General features: G+C 45.8%; 1 protein-coding gene across 5 annotated transcripts in view; it reads right to left on the bottom strand.

The window, feature by feature from the left end:
- The window catches only part of LPIN1 (lipin 1), a 311,768-nt gene that overhangs the window by 135,783 nt on the left and 156,473 nt on the right, over window positions 1-19,512 (bottom strand). For all 5 annotated transcript variants that reach the window (XM_069235949.1, XM_069235954.1, XM_069235951.1 and 2 more), the window contains 2 exons: window positions 10,265-10,465; window positions 4,827-4,922 (listed from right to left, as the gene is read on the bottom strand). In XM_069235949.1, the coding sequence (XP_069092050.1) occupies window positions 4,827-4,922; window positions 10,265-10,465 (297 nt within the window). The remainder of the gene's footprint in view (window positions 1-4,826; window positions 4,923-10,264; window positions 10,466-19,512) is intronic.

Raw genomic sequence — 19,512 nt, 5'->3', positions numbered from 1 at the left:
CAAGCAGAACCTCACCAAAAAATTATAACAGTAAGGTGATTTCTGGCAGCCTTGTGCATGGACTCTAGATTGCGACATCTCAGGGAAGTCGTGGTGGAACGGAAGTAATCCTTTTCTCATGCTAGTAATTAATAAGTCTCAATCACACACAGGCAATCAAGGAGATGCAGAGGGTTTTCAAAATATTTACTGAAAAAAACTGCAATCTGCGATAAAATGCAAGAGCTGCAATGATTAGGATAATGAACAGTAAAAGAAGCATAATTGTGAAGAAGCGAGTTGTAAATACAAAAAAAAACCACCACCTTACAACAAACATGAGATGTAAAATCCCTAGCAAAGAGAACCTAATCTCTAACCCAATGAGGGCTAGGTATGATACAACTAATCTGCCAGTACCACGTCCATAAAAAACCCCCAACCCTCGTTACCTTAGAATGATGTCTCTAGGTCAGACTCCGTGGTGACACAAGGGCTGAGTTCTGCAGCAAGGTGACGTGCAGCATAGATGGCATTTACACAGATCCTGCAGGACCCCTGACACAGGTATGTATGTTCCCAATACAACTGATAAGGAGGCAGACTTGTGGCGGCAATTATATAAACAAACCCAAACAAGTGTACATTATGCTCCTATCACACGTAAGTGAGAAAGGGACATGATGTTAATACCTACATACATCACTTGATCATGATGCTGATCTTCACAGTGTGGCACTGATAACGTAAATCAAAACATTTCTATAACTATACATAATGGCAACCATCTTAAAATTATTAAAATACATGATAAAATAAAGGGGCAAAAACAGAACAAGCTAAGTAGGTTAAAAGTCACTAGGTGATGGGGGCACAGGCTAACCGAATCGCCTGTGAACCAATACAGACTTAAATGGGTTCACCACAGTTCTTGCTCAGATTTAAGGAATGTGGAACTTGTAAGATTAACAAACAGAATTTGACTCTTAGAACTATAAAAGGTTTCAATACTGAATTCAATCAGGTTTTCATGCTTACCAGCCCAATAGAGGAAGCAAACATTGCCATTTTAGTCTAGGAACATAGATTAATTTACCTATACACCTTAATGATTGATAGTGTATTATGGGAATGCGGATTCACATATGTGACTTACAAGTGCTGCTATGTTGTATGAAAAGTCGGGGCGTGGACATGTGGTAAATCCTTTATTTTCAAGTAAATGCGTATAACAGCTCCTTCACCCGTTCCTCCCGCACCAACCTTTCTCCACAACTGCCAACCCTCCCGCATTCCACATTCTCCCCGGTGCTCGTTCCATTGCACGGAACCCGTGACAACGGCACGAGCCATCTACACGACCCAACATTGTATTCATCAATTACAATTTTATTTTTGTGCCAGCTTGAAGCCCCCTAAATCCTTAACTTTATGCCACGCTTGAATGTTAAGTGAGTTCTCATTTTGTATTTCTACATTGTTTACTACACATTTTAACTGAGCTATTCTAGAAAGCATAGGCTAGTTCTGAAGTTGCCACATTGGAGTAAGAATTTCAGAAAGTAGTAATGCCGGATCTTGCTGGCAACACAAGTATCTTTAATGTCAATCTTTATGCATTCTTTCCACAAGAAGAGCCTGGCACCTGCTCATTAGTGTCACGTTACAGGACAGGTTATGGAAATGAAGCCTCCACTAAGTGGTGAGTACCACACAGACACCTCACGAAATGTTAACATCATCACTAGTAAACCACACTCTTAACCAGAGCTCTTCTTGCCTTCTTCTCAATTCTCGTAACATCAGCAGCTGGCAGTGGCTTCTGGATGCAGCTTTCATTTTTATGATTGAGAAATCATTTAGGATGATGATGTTCCTCATCAGCCATGCCGTGCTCAGGCTGTATGTAGCAGCTCTCTTCTGCTTTAAGTTTGGACAATCACTATTTCCTTCGAGGTACTGTCTCATTTCTTAGGGGGGTTATTGAGATATGGGCAGAACAGCAGGACCACCGTAAATCAGTGTTGCTCCTGCGCCACCACACTCATTGTTCTCAGCATTACTCAGAGTTGAGGGGGAAGTGATGGATTTCCAAAAATGGTACCTCAGCTGGCTCTTAGGCCCATCAGGTCATAGTGAAAGGTGCCTGTCTCTAGCTTGGGCAGAGCGACCATCACTAGATCTGCGCCTAGTGCCACAGCAGCAGCTCCAGTGAAGACAGAGATCCCGCCTGAAGCAAATATTTACATCTGGGAATAAGAAAAATCAAATGGTGTGCTGTTTTCCATATTTACATTCAGAACAGTGAGGGTAACCAAGCAGTGATGATGTAAACATTTCAACTGATTTGGAAGGTGCTGTGCCACAAGAAGTGGAGTGCATTTCCTCTGTAAATCAAGTGTGGTATTGTGGTAGATATTCCTATAAGTAGGTTTTCTAGAATGCAGCCTGGATCACTACCCCTGATTAGTGTCTACTGAGGTGAATCTATAAAGTATTATTGATGTGGCAACCTATAATATTGACCTTTACTTAATCAGAAGTACAGGTTGGGCTTGTTGTGTTTAGTACATTAATTAGTTTATAATAAAGGAAACTTAATGTAGTCAAACTACGGCCTCATTTGGTCTGTAGGCCTGCATTTTCTTTTAAATAACTATTGAAAACTTGGAGTGTTACTTTAGCAATAAATGAGTAATAAATGAGTAATTATGCGAATGTACAGTAAGATGGAGACTTCCTAAACACTGCAAGAATGTTGCACCATGTTCCTGTTCCGCTGGAAGGAAATATTTAAAAAGTCAAGAGTGTAAATACTTGGATTGCCTTCATCGCACTGTTTCTGGTCCACAAGACCATCCCCTACTTTTTACGTTCTTTTCCATGAAGACGAGTTAAATGCTTTTTTGTTTCAGCTACCTCAAATTCACAGGTAATACCCAACTCTGTATGTTCACTTCATATCTGCATGTTAGTAGAAGCAATGTATGTACGTTACAGAGGTTCACACGCTACAAATGCATTGTAACTCAACATTAAGGGCCATATGTACGAAGACATTTTCCCATTGACACAGAATGGGAAAAACCCTTTGATACATCTGGCCCTAAATGTCCTGAGCAAGACAGATTACTAATATAAAGGAAAAAAAGGATGGCGGCACAAAATCAGTTTTATATTATCCAACATGCTTGATTAAACCAAGATTTATCTCATCTAATTAGCAGTAATGTTGCCAGCATTTCAACCCTATATTGTTTGCATGGTATCAGAAAAGAAGTAGTTGAGAGTGTAAGCATGGAATTTTTATGAAGAAGAAATCTGCATAAATGACACAGCAAATTGGTCCCTGATTGAACAAGTGAGTTATGTTCCACTCAGTTCATAGTTACTGGAAATTAGGAATGATGCACAAACAGTGTTCCCTCTGATGAAAAAGGGTCAGTGCGAATCACTTAACTGAGGATTAGATTTGTGCTGGTCATAGCACCAGCATCACTCAGATTGCTGCCTGAGAACTTTCAAAGCCCCTCCTACCGTTCACAATGTCCACAGGCTTGGTGCTCCATATTTCTTAACACTGAGAAACGACTTTCTAGTCTGTACACATCTTTCATCACAAAGTAGGCAAGACACCTGCATACCAGTACCATCTCAATACAGTAAGCTCTATCTCCACCACAAACACAATTATTACAAATCTGACTCCAACACAATGTGTCATGTGTGCCCGCCTGCATGTGCACTAGCACTCACTTCCACTTCACCTGCGCACAGCTCACATTCACTGCAGAGGTCCTTAAAGCTTCAAGTTTCAACATAAGGGTGCTCAGTTAACATACTTACTTCCAATCAGTATATTTGTGAGGGGTCGCAGAGCTCGTAGACACAAGTGGTAACAACACAACTCTGTCTTTCTGAGTCCTTTATCTCATGTTCCCTCTTTCCATTTTCTGCCCTCATCATCACTTTAAATCAGCCTAAAACACATTAAATGCTACACACACAACAAAATGACAGAATACAGAACGAATAAACCTATCAAATGCCACACAACCAACAAAGTACCTAAACACATGATTCACCGAACACAATATGGTTAGCTGCAAATGAATGCCGCATGACCAGCCCTCCATACGGTAATAAACAACCTCCTGACGACACTTCTTGTACTAACCAAGATTCAATACCCCTCTGAGTTCTTCTGTGGGAAGACTTACAACTTGCAGACATGTTCTAAGCAATAGTCTGCACATTGATCCTCCAACCAGAACCACGAGGCTAAGGAATTAACTAAGTGCATTAATTTAAAAAAATGATGGTACAGAATATAAAATGAAAAAAAATCTATTTATCCTCCCTAAACTGCTGCAACAAACCTACGTCTTAGCTACTATTTATGCGTTTGCCTGTATTGTACAATTTGCACTATTTCTCATATCCGTCAGCAACTGTTATCCATGGGCCCTTCTGGGGAAAGAGTTACAATCGTTTATAGAAAAACATAATTCCAAAAACCTTGGAGTCAATTGCAAAGTACCCTCCATCAACCCCTCCCCGTGCGCATCAACTTGGAAATTACCTGTGTACCTGCCAACACTCACATCCAGCTGGTTCTGAATCCCTATAATTACTCCATTAGTATATAAACCCTGAGGGGAACAGGAACCGCCTCCACTGCGCCTTGATTACTCAATACATATAAAGTGATTGTTCTTCCGCACTGAACCCGAAGCAGTCTTGTGCTGAATAGTGACTTAACTGACAATTAAAGTCTAGTTTAGTTTTGCTATGGCACAATAGCAGTATTATTCACAGACTCATTTACAAACAATGCATTGCCTTACTTGGTCATTCTCCGTTTCCTGGACAAAAAAAGCTTCTCCGTTGTCTCCCAGTTTCATGTGCAGATCCACACATTCTCCATTAATCTCGATATCCACCTAAAACACATATAATTTGAAGTGTAAAAGAACAAGTCATAAGGTCTGTATATGCTCCTTTTATATCAAAGTGATATGGTAAAAATAATTGGACCCAGTGTGTAGTTTTTTGAAGGTGGCATGCTTCACCCTAGTGCCCCTCCTCAAGCGGGGGAAAGGATCACCAATCAAGCATATCACTTACTAAGCAGGGGAGCTACTCCGGCTGGGAAATAAGGAGTCCATTCAATGATAGTGCCCCCACTCTTAATATTAAAGGGAGAAAGCCTGATAAAAAAACAACTGTCACCATACACAAATTAAAATGTATATATGGTATGCTGTAGTACTGTTTAATGAATTCATTACCTACTGGTAATTCTCATTACTCCGAATACCCTATTTCTTGTACCAATACTTACACATCTGAGGTGTTCCACCTCTGCTCAGACCCACGTACCCTAGCCATAACCAATCAAAAGATTGTGGCATAAAGCCCCTCCTACCTCCCCACCCCTCAATCTCTAATCACCCTTTTCCCGTTCTGGATATAAAAGGGCATAGAGCCCAGAAGACATCCTGTATATCCCAAGCCCATGAACAAAAGGGAACAGATTGTGACCCAGGAAGTAAGGGGGAAGGTGGGACGTATGTAATGGTATGAGAAATAAGGTATTCGGAGTAATGAGAATTACCAGTAAGTAATACATTTATTACCTCCTCAACTCTATTTCTCGTCCCAAAACGTACATATATGAGGATATACCAAAGCAAACTCAGAACAACCTGGTTCCCAAAAAACAAATGCCACAAACTCTGGATACTGCAGAAGAACAAGTTACTTACCTTCGGTAACGAGGTATCTGGTAGAGACTCTATCTAGCTGCAGATTCCTTACCTTAGAATTCCCTGGCGTCAGCTTTGAATCTGGAGTTTTTTCTGAGCAGTACCATGCGCGCGCGCCGTCGGGCGGCGTCGTTTGGATCCACGTGCGTTGTCGGAGCCGCCTATGACGTCACGGTTGTCTATATAGACGCTGTCTCGGCGCGCGTACGTCAGTTCTTTTCCTTCCGCGCCGGTTAAGCGCAGTTTTGGAAAGAGCTACCCTGCTTCGACGGTTTGTCTACATGGAGGTCACGGTCCCGCAGTATGAGGAGGTTGCGGCACCGCTCGCTCCAAGTCCTCTTCCTCGCATTCGAGGTCATCCGAAGGTAAGAGGCACAAGAAGAAGAAGAAGTCCAAGCGGACTTCGTCTTCGTCAAACCCGTCGGCAGACGAGGCGTCTAGGGAAGGTTGACGTTCCCGAGCGCGGTTCTGCGGAGCAGTCACCAGGGTCGACTCTGCGTCTTCCCCCCCTTTCCGGGGACCGGATCGACCCCCGCTCAAATAAAAAGAGTTTTACGAGGCCATGCGTCTCGTTTTTGAGCGGGCTGCACCCTCGGGTGGGTCAGCAGGGGCCCCTTCGGATTCAACACCGACAGCTTCGGCCTCAGCGCCGTTGGAGACCCCAGGATCCGATACCAGATCCGGACCGGCGGCGGTCTCTCACAGTCGACCTCCTTCGGCACCGGGTCCTACGTCGACGATTCCTCCAACGGCACCCACCGGTGGCAGCCCCATCCTTATTCCAGATGATCCGGAGCGACGTCATACGACGTTGACTCCGACGGAGCCAATTCAGCCCAGATCATTGTCTGAGTATTATTTAGACTAGCCAGACACAGCAGAGGAATGGGAGGGGTCTGAGGACCCTTTAGAATCTGGATCGGTGGGAAATCTGGGCGAAAATATCTGGAGCCAGACAGAATTCTAGGGAAGAAGGAAAAACCCAGCTGAGTCTGTCTGCCCAAGCATTGTCCCTCCCCCGAATGTAAGTGGCTGCGAGGGAGAGAGGGCGAGATTCCGCCCAACTCCCCACCTAAAATGCAAGAGAGGCCAGAGGCCGAGAACCAATCTCAGACTGCCTGTTGATAAAGGATTTGGCTACAGTGTTGTCTGTCCGCCCCAGCACCACCTGGCCCTTCAGCAAGGGAAAAAATTTAGCAGAGCTAGCAAGACCGCCTTCAATACCCTCCAATTTGAGGAAAGCCTACTCTCCTGTGGATGCGACAGTCCCTTAATGGAAAGGGTGCCCAGGGTAGCCCCTCCCCAACCTAGCATGAGGGCATCTGTGGTAACCACTTTGGGAGGGGGCAGGGCAAGAGGAAAGTCCCTGGCCAAATGAAGGGGATCGAGCCACTACTGCAGCAAGCACCAGATGTTTCAGGAGATTAATGCAGACAAGGCACCCAATGAGATAGCAGATGACAAACGAGAGGCCAGCCGAGCCCACAGGATGACAAAGATGCAGGATGTCAGAAAGAAAAAGAAATACAATGAAGAAACGCAACCCAGAATGCAGCAGGAGACAAAACCAGGGAACATCAAAGGCAACCTACCATGTGACCCGGAAGACATAGCCAATCTCAAACAGGTGCCAGATCTCTTGTGTCCAGATACAGACGATTGCGCAACCGCTGCGCTCTGTCCAGAGGAAGGCTGACAAATCCTCTGCCATCTGGAAACGGGCCTGATAAACTGCAGATCCTGTGTAGGAGTCAGATGCAACCTCTCCCAGTTCACAAACAGGCCAAAGGCATCCAGAGTCTTGCACCAGCACAATCTGAGATTGGAGTACAGACAGCACAGGGTGATGGAGAAGCCAATCGTCCAGGTAGGGATGATTCATCACCCCAAAACTATGAAGATAAGCCACCAGAGGGGCTGTCACCTTGGTGAGCACTCTGGAAGAGGTAGCCAGTGGACACCGCCCACACAAAAGCGAAGAAACCACTGATGAGACAGAGCAATGCCAATGTGGAGGTAAGCATCCCTCAAATCTAAGGAGGCCAACAATTCGCTGGGGCGAATGAGGGAAATAATGCACTGTGGAGTGTCCATCTTGAAGTGAGCTTTCCTCAAAAACAGGTTCAAACAAGACTGAAAATGAGCCTGACCTTCCCTGCAAGTTTTGGGACTGAGAAGACCGGAGCTTAGCTCCACAGGCACACGTACCACAGCCCATTTTCTGAGGTCTGCAATTTCTTGGTACAGCACAGGAAGATTGGAGGAGGACGTCAAAGACTCTACTGTGCCCGTAGAAGAAACAAAGTCAAGGGAGTAACCATCTGAAATGATCTGTAGAACCCAGGCGTCTGAAACATGCCTTTGCCAAGTGGGAACAAAACATTTCTGACTTTTGAGCAGAGTCCACACTCCAATCGTGGAGATAGACATGGCGGTGGGCAGAAACTGAAGATGCCATGGCAGAAGCAGAAGCTTTCAACACATCACAAGAAACATTTGCCAGAAACTTAGCCTGAGTCTCCATAGAAGAAGAAAAAGAGGAGAATTCCACCCCATCCTGGATCGCTGCCGTGAAAGAATGGAAATCTTTAACCAGGGACTGAGAGGCACAAACCGCGTAAATAGCAGCCCGAAGGCCAAGGTTTAAACCAGAGAAACATTTCTTCAAAGAAGCCTCCACTCGATGATCAACAAAATCTGAAATAGGGACTTCCTCTGGCATAATAGAAGGACGGCCAGCCAGGTGAGAAAGCAGGGGATCAATTTTCAGGGAGGAAGAGAACACAAGATAGCCCTTGGCCAAAAGATAAAGGTGCAACAAAAATTTAGGCAGATCAGCCTTTTCAGGATCCCACCACTCACGAAGGAGAAGATCCAATACCTCCCTGTTGACAGCCAAATAAGCCAGAGGGCAGGAATAAAACTGCTGAAAAAGGCCCGAGCTAGGACCAGGAACGTCATCCTCCATAGGGATACGGAGGTTATCCCCAAGATACCTGAACAACGCCAACTGATTAGACTTCTGAAGCAACTTGGACCTGGGCACAGCCTCAGCCATCAGAGACTCAATGTCCTTGTTATACTCTGGAGAAGGCCAGGAATAAGAAGAAGAGGGAGAAGACGCCATCAAAGAAGAACCGCTAAAAGGTCGGATGAGAGGGCGAGTAGCAAGAGCCACCCAAGTCCTTGGACCTCAAAAAAGCTTCATAGAGGGAGGACCTAGCGGTGGTGGTCGGACAAGCAGACAATGAAAAGCGCGATTGGTGCTGCTGCTGCACCTGACGCACCACAACATTGCCGCTGGCTCAATTACGAGCCGGAATCAATGTTGTGGGTTGTTTACCGCTGGGCCAGCAGGCAGAAACTCTGTTTCCGCCCGCTGACCCAGTGGATATTCAACATAGTGTCCGCAGGAAGGAGACCGCACTGGTGGTCTCCTGAACGCAGGAGTTTGGCGGGCAGCATTTTCTGCCCACCAAACCTGTAATTTTCAGTCATATCAATCTAACCAAAACATAACTGATACAAATTGATTAGAATTTATTTTAGATTGACAAACATGAGCTACTAACGTTTATATACCAAGGTTCAGAATATTATGAGTTTTTTAAATAAAAAAAAAATGGTTTTAATAAAAACAGGTATGTTATTGTTCACCTAACCCTCCTTGGACAGCCTGGTCTCTACATCTTAGTGGGTATCAAAATGTTTATTGTAGGTTAGGTACGCAGGAAGTGCAGTAATAATTAATGTAACAATACACTTTAGCACAGAGTACCCTTTGAGGAGGAAAAAATACGCATGAACTCATAGTTAGATTTAACTGAAGTTGCATGTCAGTGATTAGCATTTGGACGAGGGGGAACTTGGAAAACAACTGTCTGTGGCTCTCAGTACCAACCTGGAATGGTGGTGGGGAGGGGGTGCGAACACATACATTCATCATCTTAAAATTGAAAGTGGTCAGACAGGTGACGCTAGCAAGAATTCAGAGTGCAAATCTGTTGGAGAAAGCGAGTGAGGCAGGAGCCATGCTTCAGGAGCTGCTTTGACTGAAGGCTGGTGAAATGCTGAATGGAGTTACATGGCTGGTATAATATTAGAATGTGGTGCGTCTCTGTGTTTTTTTAGAAGGCTGGTCAATAAATTTGCCGGGATTAAGCGGCTGTTTTTGCCCTGCAAAGGGAAGCCGTTGTACTTGGCTAAGGCAGAGGATGGTATGGACTAAGTGGATGGACTTGTTTCATAAAGGGTATCCATAACTATGCCTGGTTATGAGTGCAGTGTTCTCAGTATGAACCATTCTGAGAGACAGAGCCCAGTCTTAAACCTGAACAGTGTTGATTTGCTACCTCTTGAAGGGGTATTGGTAAAAAGCCTTCATATTCTGCACTACCTCAAACAAATAAAATATAGCAAACATGTTCATACCAAATTAACTTTAGTGGAGCCCAAATGAATAGCACAGTGCAATACACTTTACAGTAAATAGAACAGTTTGGCTTTTGTTTACTTACCACTTTCTCCCTAGAGCGTAGAACCCCCATTTTCCCAAAGCGCACATGGAATGGGGAGCACTGCAGATTGCCATTTGGCTGGCGTACAACAATGACATCAATGCATCCAGACAAGGTAGCAGGATTTAGTCCTCTGTAAAGTTCCTTCACCGTAACAAATACTTGTCCCGCTAACTGTCCCACGTAATTCATGGTCTGCGTCTGGAAACAAAAGTAAAACAAAGTGATGAATGCTTAGGCCTGATTCAGGGGTGATGAAGAGCAAAATATATCTGCTGGACTTGGCCCTCGCTGCAGGGTAACCCTCAACATTTTGCCTTTACCCTGCAGTTCTCTGAAACCATTTTTGTTGGCTTTAGGACTGTGTGCACTTTACTACTGATAACCTGTGCTAAAGTGCTTGTGCTCTCTCCTTTTAAACATGATAAAACTGGCTTGCACCCAATTGGCACATTTAATGTACTTGTAAGTCCCTAGTAAGGTGGTACTACATGTACCCAGTGGTACTAGTGGACAAACAGCACTTATTGTGTGGCCCACATAAATAGCCTTTTTAGCTATGTCTCAGGCCTGCCATTGCACCCTGTGTGTGCAGCTTTAAACTGCTATTTCAATCTGGCAAAATAAACCTTTTGCAAGGCCTAAGCCTCCTTTCCTAATACACAGGTCACTCCTAGGGTAGGTTCAAACAGCCCAAGGGGCAGGATGCAGTGTATTTAAAGAATGGACATGTACTTTTAAGTTTTACATGCCCTGGTAGTGAAAACGCCTAAATTCATTTTTCACTACAGTTAGGACTACCTCTCCCATAGGATAACATTAGGTTACCTTATTACATTTAGTGAGTGATAACTCTTGATATTGGGTGCAGTTAGGAAAGCCATATTTAGTGTCTTACGAATCATAATTTAAACCCCCCTTTAGTGGTAAAGTCGGATTTTAAGTCATAATTCTGAAAATGCCACTTTTAAAAAGCTGCCATTTTCTTGTCCTACCCATTTGGTTCCTGAAGCCTACTCCTGGGTCCTGTGACTAGGTGTAGTTGTCAGGTATGAGTGTTGGCAGCGTGTTGACAGCATGGGCGATCTCTGACTTGAGAGGGGGTAGAGGCGTCACCTACAACACTTGTTCTTTGAAGGCACTGGCTCAGCTCACACACAAAGGACTCCACACTAGCATATTGTGCCCCACAACAGACTGGGCCAGGGTAGGGAGGCAGGCATTTCCAGTCACCTCTGTAGGGGGAAACCCCAGACGTTTCTCCCACTTCAAAGCAGGAAACAAGCATAAAAAGGAAACCCTCAGAGCCACTCTTAAGTACTTTCCTAGACCTGTGAATACTACAGAAGAAGAACACCCTACTACTAGAGGTCTACCGTGGTTGCTGAAAAGGAAGACTGGATCTGCACTCTTCATCCCAGACTAAAGTGACTCCAAGGGTCAGCTGACTGACCTCCTGTTCTGAGTTAAAGGGACATTATAGCCTCCAATGGACTCCCTGCAACTGCTCAGCTGACCTGCCTGAGTACTGCTGGAGTGAGTTCCTGATCTCCAAGAGGTGTCCCTCAGGTCCCGGACATTCAGACTGTGAACAGGCCTGTCCACACCAAAATCTGCCGTCCATGCCAACGCAAAGCTCCGGTGAACCTGACTCTTCGCACTACAATGAGAACCGGAAACACAAGATCTGCACTTTGCGCTACAGCATCAACAGCCTGCAATGACCACGCAACACCAGTAACGGCCATCCATAATACCAGGATCTTCACGCTGCAGAGATGACCATCTGTGACACAGCCTACGTGTTACAGCGACACCCATCCACAACGTTTTCCCTGCTCCTTCCAGCTTCCTGCACCACAAATGGAAAACTTAGCACTGGTCTTTAGATTGTAACTTTTTCAGCTGGACTAACCTAGTCCCTGTATTCAGCCTGCTCTCCATTGCGGTCAGACTCAACTTCTTGCTTTCACCCAGTCCAGGGCAACTAGATGACCGTGCTTTATTTAGCCTAATCTTTAAAATTGTATATCGCCGGGTCTACTGATTGAATTTTTTGTTGTTTTGGTGTCAAATAATGCATTGAATTTTACTCTTATTTTTCTAAATTAGAGTGGGATTTTTCTTTTGTTGTGTCTTCACTTTATTACTGTTTGTGCGCTGCATAAGTACTTTACACATTGCCTCTAAGTTAAGCCTGACTGCTTTTGTGCCATACAACCAGAGTGTTAAGCACTGGTTCATTTAGTGACCTTTTTGTGGTACATCCTGACAAGAATTGTGGCTGTTGTTTGAGTAGGGTTTCACCACCTCCCCACCAAACCAACCAACAACCCAATTTCTCACAATACCATTTTGAGAATCCATGAAAACATAGATTATATAAACTAGCAGAGTGCAGGGTAAGGGGCAACCAGTTCATGCAGTACATCACCATCCTTATAATCATTTAGAGACAGTGCGTATGTCCTTTATTAGAGGGGGCGCTAAGGATATGACTGAGCCTGCTCTTCCACACCTGCTGCAGCAGGGCACCTGTCAGGGTAAAAAGCCACAGTGGATTCAGTTTGGAAACAACGGTATTGATATAAAGGTCAGCAAAGGTGATGAGAGGAACAGAGACTAATCCTTACCAGGTACAACATTCATGGAAGCAGCTGTAAATGTACTAGACTAGTGAGGCAAACAAAGGTGATCAATTACTTGGAACATAAGTGGAAAGACGCAGTAATTTCTTACTAAACATCTGAGCCTTGGTCTCAAATGAAATGTCCCCACAGGCACCACACTGTTCACTGGTAGGTTAAGGAGTCATTCTGCACACAAGCTCTGCACTACAGTACCCTCAGTTCCCAGAACACCAGAAGACATGATTACAAGAAATCATCAAAGTAGAATTAACTACTGATTCTACTGTTGGCCAAACATATTGGCCACTGACATTCAAGCAACAACACAAATGCAGCGAATAAAGGAAAACGCTGTCCTAGCTCGCTACACAGAAGCATGCAATACACAATCAAGGATTATTTTTTCCACCAGGGAAGATGATTTTACCACAAAAAGTTCTACATCACCTAGGACATGACGCTGCATCAGGGAACACTGATGTCCCCTACACACTGCATGGTAGGTGCCTTTCGTGAATTACCTTAGGTGGCATCAAGCTGCCTTGGATGCTTCTTGGTTCTAATTTACATAAAGCAGTACCACTGCCAAGCTCATTGTTGATGCAATGCTTACCATGCATTCAAAATGCCAACATGCAAGCTCTTCAATCAGATCGATGTATGAAGTTCCAACATCACAAGTAAGCTGTTTTCCCAGAATTGGTGGTAACCCTCTTTCTCTAGCTGACTTAAATCTCCAGCCTCTACCCCAGCCTCACATTATGCCCCAGACTAAAATTCAAGTACATGGTGCAAGCTTCCTTTAGTATCACTTATGGTGGACAAGGTATAATAAATACAAGTGATATATTGTATGACTGAGACGCAACAAAATGTAAGGCAGTGCACTGAACAGGGTTTTGGGATTCAGAGAGGCACAGAAAAAAGTCTGTCTAACCGGGAACAGTACCTAAGAGACCCTTCAGTGATGGCAAACACAGACTTAAAGCAGTGTCCTTATACAAACGGGAATATATTTTATGTGGAATCCAAAACATTTGTTTTCTCCTATGCCTTTCCTCACTCATATCTGATGGAATCCTGTCTGTCTTGTCTTTCTGCCGCTGGTATTCTCACTCTTACCTCAGTATTCAATTGTTAGATTGTTGGCTCAACTTTTCTTTCAATTTTCAAGTGCGCGTCAGCAAACTAGTAGAATCCTGCTCTTTTCAGTTCCCCTCACTAGGTATTTACAGTGCTTCATTCTTAACACAGGTGTCCCTTCAACCGTGCAAGCTCTGTTGTGGTCACAGCGAATAGAGTAAATAAATGTCATTCTTTGATCTCCTGGACAAATGGTTTTGGCAGACCTCAGGTTGTATTACGTTACTCCAACTGTTTATCAGTTGTACATGCTTCATTTACACTACCAGACTCTGTTTGGGCCTCTGTTTAGGTACCCGTAAGACTACCTCCAGGTCGCATGGGATTCTAGGGTTATATGGAGGATACTCCAAGATTTTTTGCTCCCTCCCCTGTGCGTGGAATAATCTACCTACTCTCTACTCTGGTTTCTTTTAAGAAAGCATTCTTCCATATGCATGCTACATTTATCTTCTCATGAATGAGGATATTTTCTCTTTTTATCTCCTCATTAGTTTTATATTATATTGCAATTGTCGTCCTACTTTGAACTGCTCCTTCACTCATGCTCCCTCCGAAAGCATATTAAATTTTCTTTTTCATTCAGAACAAGGGACGTTTTATTATTGATTTATGCAAGAGGCCCAATTTAGGTACTTATTCAGAGTTTAGTGGGCAGAGTACTCAGCCAAACATGTGGTAAACTACCATATTCCCCCTTCAATCCAGATTTGGAGGAAACAACACTTGAGATCCGAAGGTAGTAGATGTCCTATGAATTGCATGGCACAGGGTGTACTCTTATTCCATTGATAGCCAAGGTCCTTCAACAAGTCCAGTTGTAGAATGCAGAGTTGATTTCAACTGCAGCCTTGTGACTACGCAGACCATGGTTTCCCTGCTCATGCTAAATATGTGCTGCAAGGAATGACTCGGTTGTCAATGAAACAAGTTGTTGTATTAGACATAATAAATATTTTTTTTTTTTATGGTTTCCCCTGCTTAAACACCTACCAGGACACCAATTTGAACAACTCCCGTTGGGTGCTCTGCCTCTTCAATTTCTAGTCCTGTCTCTCAAACAAGTGTCAAGTTTGCATCTGACAGCATGAAAATCAATAAGGCAGCATTACAAAGGTTAGGCTGTTCTTCAGAAGTTGCACATTGCATCAAACATCAAGAAAAGCATCAACTCTAGCGGTATACTCAAAGCACTGGGCTCATTTGGAAAATGTTGTCTTTCTATGAACATTAAACCAAAGTCTTGTGTTCCATCCCAAAATCTTGAGTTTTTAAGAGATGGCTTTTTATTAGCTTTAGCAGCAGCCATCTTAGCAGCACAAGAGGAAGCATTAGGAGCTTTTATAGAGATGGTTTGTGGTATCTCACAGGTCATTCCCCTTGTGGCAAAACGTTTAAAAAGCTTTAGCCTAAAGAAACTAGTGACAACTATTACAGCAGCAGACTGGGATTTATGAATTGTCTTTAAAGGCTTGCAGAAAGCCACTTTTGAACCAATAGAGACTGCTAATATAGCACTGGTCTCTGCAAAATTAGCCTTCCTGATAACAATAAATTCAGTAAGGAAACTGAGGGAATTAGGCTCTTAGGTGGTCATTACAACCTCAGCGGTCTTTTTACAAGACCGACGAGGGACCGCCGTGCGGAAGACAGCCAGTAGTGGCGGTTTGCCGCTCGGCGTATTATGACTGTTGGCTGCTCTCCGTCCTTTTTCCGACGGAGAGCCGCCAACAGCCATACTGGCGGGCGGCGGGAAAGTGGAGGTTGTTCCACCTTCACCGCCACGCCAACAGAACACCGCCCAGCGAATCACGTCCTGTGATTCGGCGTGGCGGTGTTCTGTTGACGGTGTGGTGTCGGCGGAGCAGCCCCCATGGCTCCCATCCCCTCCCGGAGGATCGACGGAACAGGTAAGTCGATCGTACGTTAGGGGAGGGGGGCGTTGTGTGGGTGCATGGGGGTATGCGTCTGTGTAAGGAAATGCCTCCTTGGCATGGTTACCCCCAGACTTTTTGCCTTTGCCGATGCTATGTTTTGAATTGAAAGTGTGCTGAGGCCTGCTACCCAGGCCCCAGCACCAGTGTTCTTTCCCTAACCTGTACTTTTGTTTACACAATTGGCACACCCTGGCATCCAGGTAAGTCCCTTGTAACTGGTACCCCTGGTACCAAGGGCCCTGATGCCAGGGAAGGTCTCTAAGGGCTGCAGCATATCTTATGCCACCCTGGGGACCCCTCACTCAGCACAGACACATTGCTTGCCAGCTTGTGTGTGCTGGTGAGGACAAAACGAGTAAGTCGACATGGCACTCCCCTCAGGGTGCCATGCCAACCTCACACTGCCTATGCAGTATAGATAAGTCACCGCTCTAGCAGGCCTTACAGCCCTAAGGCAGGGTACACTATACCATGGGTGAGGGCACCAGTGCATGAGCACTGTGCCCCTACAGTGTCCAAGCCAAACCTTAGACATTGTAGGTGCAGGGTAGCCATAAGAGTATATGGTCTGGGAGTCTGTCAAACACAAACTCCACAGCACCATAATGGCTACACTGAAAACTGGGAAGTTTGGTATCAAACTTCTCAGCACAATAAATGCACACTGATGCCAGTGTACATTTTATTGTAAAATACACCCCAGAGGGCACCGAACCTTAACCAACTACCTGTGTAGGCTGACTGGTTTTAGCAGCCTGCCACCCTCGAGACATGTTGCTGGCCACATGGGGAGAGTGCCTTTGTCACTCTGTGGCTAGTAACAAAGCCTGCACTGGGTGGAGATGCTTATCACCTCCCCCTTGCAGGAGCTGTAACACCTGGCGGTGAGCCTCAAAGGCTCACCCCCTTTGTTCCAGCACCACAGGGCATTCCAGCTAGTGGAGTTGCCCACCCCCTCCGGCCACGGCCCCACTTTTGGCGGCAAGGCCGGAGGAGATAATGAGAAAAACAAGGAGGAGTCACTGACCAGTCAGAACAGCCCCTAAGGCAACCTGAGCTGAAGTGACTCTGACTTTTAGGAATCCTCCATCTTGCAGATGGAGGAGCCCCCCAATAGGGATAGGAATGTGACCCCCTCCCCTTGGGAGAAGGCACAAAGAGGGTGTAGCCACCCTCAGGGCTAGTAGCCATTGGCTACTGCCCTCCCTGACCTAAACACACCCCTAAATTCTGTATTTAGGGGCTCCCCTGAACCTAGGAACTCAGATTCCTGCAACCTAAGAAGAAGAGGACTGCTGAGCTGAAAAACCCTGCAGAGAAGACGGAGACACCAACTGCTGTGGCCCCAGCTCTACCGGCCTGTCTCCCCCCCTTCTGAAGAAACTGCTCCAGCGACGCTTTCCCCAGGACCAGCGACCTCTGAATCCTCAGAGGACTGCCCTGCTCTAGAAGAACCAAGAAACTTCTGAGGACAGCGGCTCTGTTCACCCAAGACTGCAACTTTGTTTCCAAAGAGGCAACTTAAAGACAACTGCGATTCCCGCCAGAAGCGTGAGACTTGCAACTCTGCACCCGACGCCCCCGGCTCGACTTGTGGAGAACAAACACTTCAGGGAGGACTCCCCGGCGACTACGAGACCGTGAGTAGCCAGAGTTGCCCCCCATGAGCCCCCACAGCGACGACGGCAGAGGGAATCCCGAGGCTCCCCCTGACCGTGACTGCCTGACGACCAGATCCCGATGCCTGGAAAAGACTCTGCACCCGCAGCCCCCAGGACCTGAAAGATCGGAACTCCAGTGCAGGAGTGACCCCCAGGAGGCCCTCTCCCTTGCCCAGGTGGTGGCTACCCCGAGGAGCCCCCACCTGGCCTGCCTGCATCGCTGAAGAGACCCCTTGGTCTCCCATTGATTCCAATTGAAAACCCGACGTGTGTTTGCACACTGCACCCGGCCGCCCCGTGCTGCTGAGGGTGTACTTACTGTGCTAACTTGTGTCCCCCCCGGTGCTCTACAAAACCCCCCTGGTCTGCCCTCCGAAGACGCGGGTACTTACCTGCTGGCAGACTGGAACCGGGGCACCCCCTTCTCCATTGAAGCCTATGTGTTTTGGGCACCACTTTGAACTCTGCACCTGACCGGCCCTGAGCTGCTGGTGTGGTAACTTTGGGGTTGCTCTGAACCCCCAACGGTGGGCTACCTTGGACCCAAACTTGAACCCCATAGGTGGTTTACTTACCTGCAAGAACTAACAATAACTTACCTCCCCTAGGAACTGTGAAAATTGCACTGTCTAGTTTTAAAATAGCTATATGTGTTTTATTTGGAAAGTATATATGCTATTGTGATTATTCAAAGTTCCTAAAGTACTTACCTGCAATACCTTTCATGCAAAGTATTACATGTAGAATTTGAACCTGTGGTTCTTAAAATAAACTAAGAAAATATATTTTTCTATACAAAAACCTATTGGCCTGGAATTGTCTCTGAGTGTGTGTTCCTCATTTATTGCCTGTGTGTATGTACAACAAATGCTTAACACTACTCCTTTGATAAGCCTACTGCTCGACCACACTACCACAAAATAGAGCATTAGTATTATCTCTTTTTGCCACTATCTTACCTCTAAGAGGAACCCTTGGACTCTGTGCATACTATTCCTGACTTTGAAATAGTGCATACAGAGCCAACTTCCTACAGTCTGTGTATGTAGAGGGGGTGTGTGAGTGCGTGTATGCTTGCGGGGTGTTGCGTGTTTTGGGAATGAGTGCGTGTATGTCTGTGGGTATGTCTGTATGGATGTTTGCATGTATGTTTGTATGTGGATGTGCGTGCCTGACTGTGTGTGTGTATGTTGGCATGTATGTCGGTGTGTGTGCGTGTGTGTGTGCTTGTGTGTGTTGGTGGTGCCTGCATGCGTGTCGTGTGTGTGTTAGTTATGTGATGTTGGGGGTCGGGGTGGGGAGCGGGGCCCTGCCACCTTTGGGGGGTGGCAGGGGTGGTGGGGGGTGTAGGGGAGGGAGTTGGGATGGGGGTGGGGGGTGGGGGAGACCCCTATCAGTGCCAGGGAAAGAATTCCCTGGCACTGATAGTGCTTACCGCCATGGATTTCATGGGGGTTCCAACCGCAGGAAATCCACGGCGGTAAGCCGGGTCACAATACCGCTGGCGGTATAGTGACGGCCGCCGGGCTGGAGACCCAGGTCTCCAGCCGGGCGGTCGTCTCCGCACTGGCGGGCAGAACGGAGAACCGGCAGATGACCATGGCGGTAACCGCAATGGTCATAATACAAAAAAAAGACCGCCAGCCTGTTGGCGGTCTTACCGCTGCTTCTCCGCCTTCTGCCAGGGTCATAATGACCCCCTTAGTGATTATTTACCCCCACCTTAAGGACCTTCCAGATGAGGTTAATTTGACCCCACACCCAAAGTTTAGACTGAAAGTGCAGAAACAGTTTCATCTGGTCAAAGAGATAATTTTGCCAATTGGAGATGAGAGTTCACAAGATACCATTCCAGTGTTTTTAGATATAACAAGATT

This window comes from Pleurodeles waltl, chromosome 5, assembly GCF_031143425.1.
Source record: "Pleurodeles waltl isolate 20211129_DDA chromosome 5, aPleWal1.hap1.20221129, whole genome shotgun sequence".
Lineage (NCBI taxonomy): Eukaryota > Metazoa > Chordata > Amphibia > Caudata > Salamandridae > Pleurodeles > Pleurodeles waltl.
Note: the sequence above shows the minus strand (reverse complement) of the source record. Positions and strands in the feature narration are given on the sequence as shown.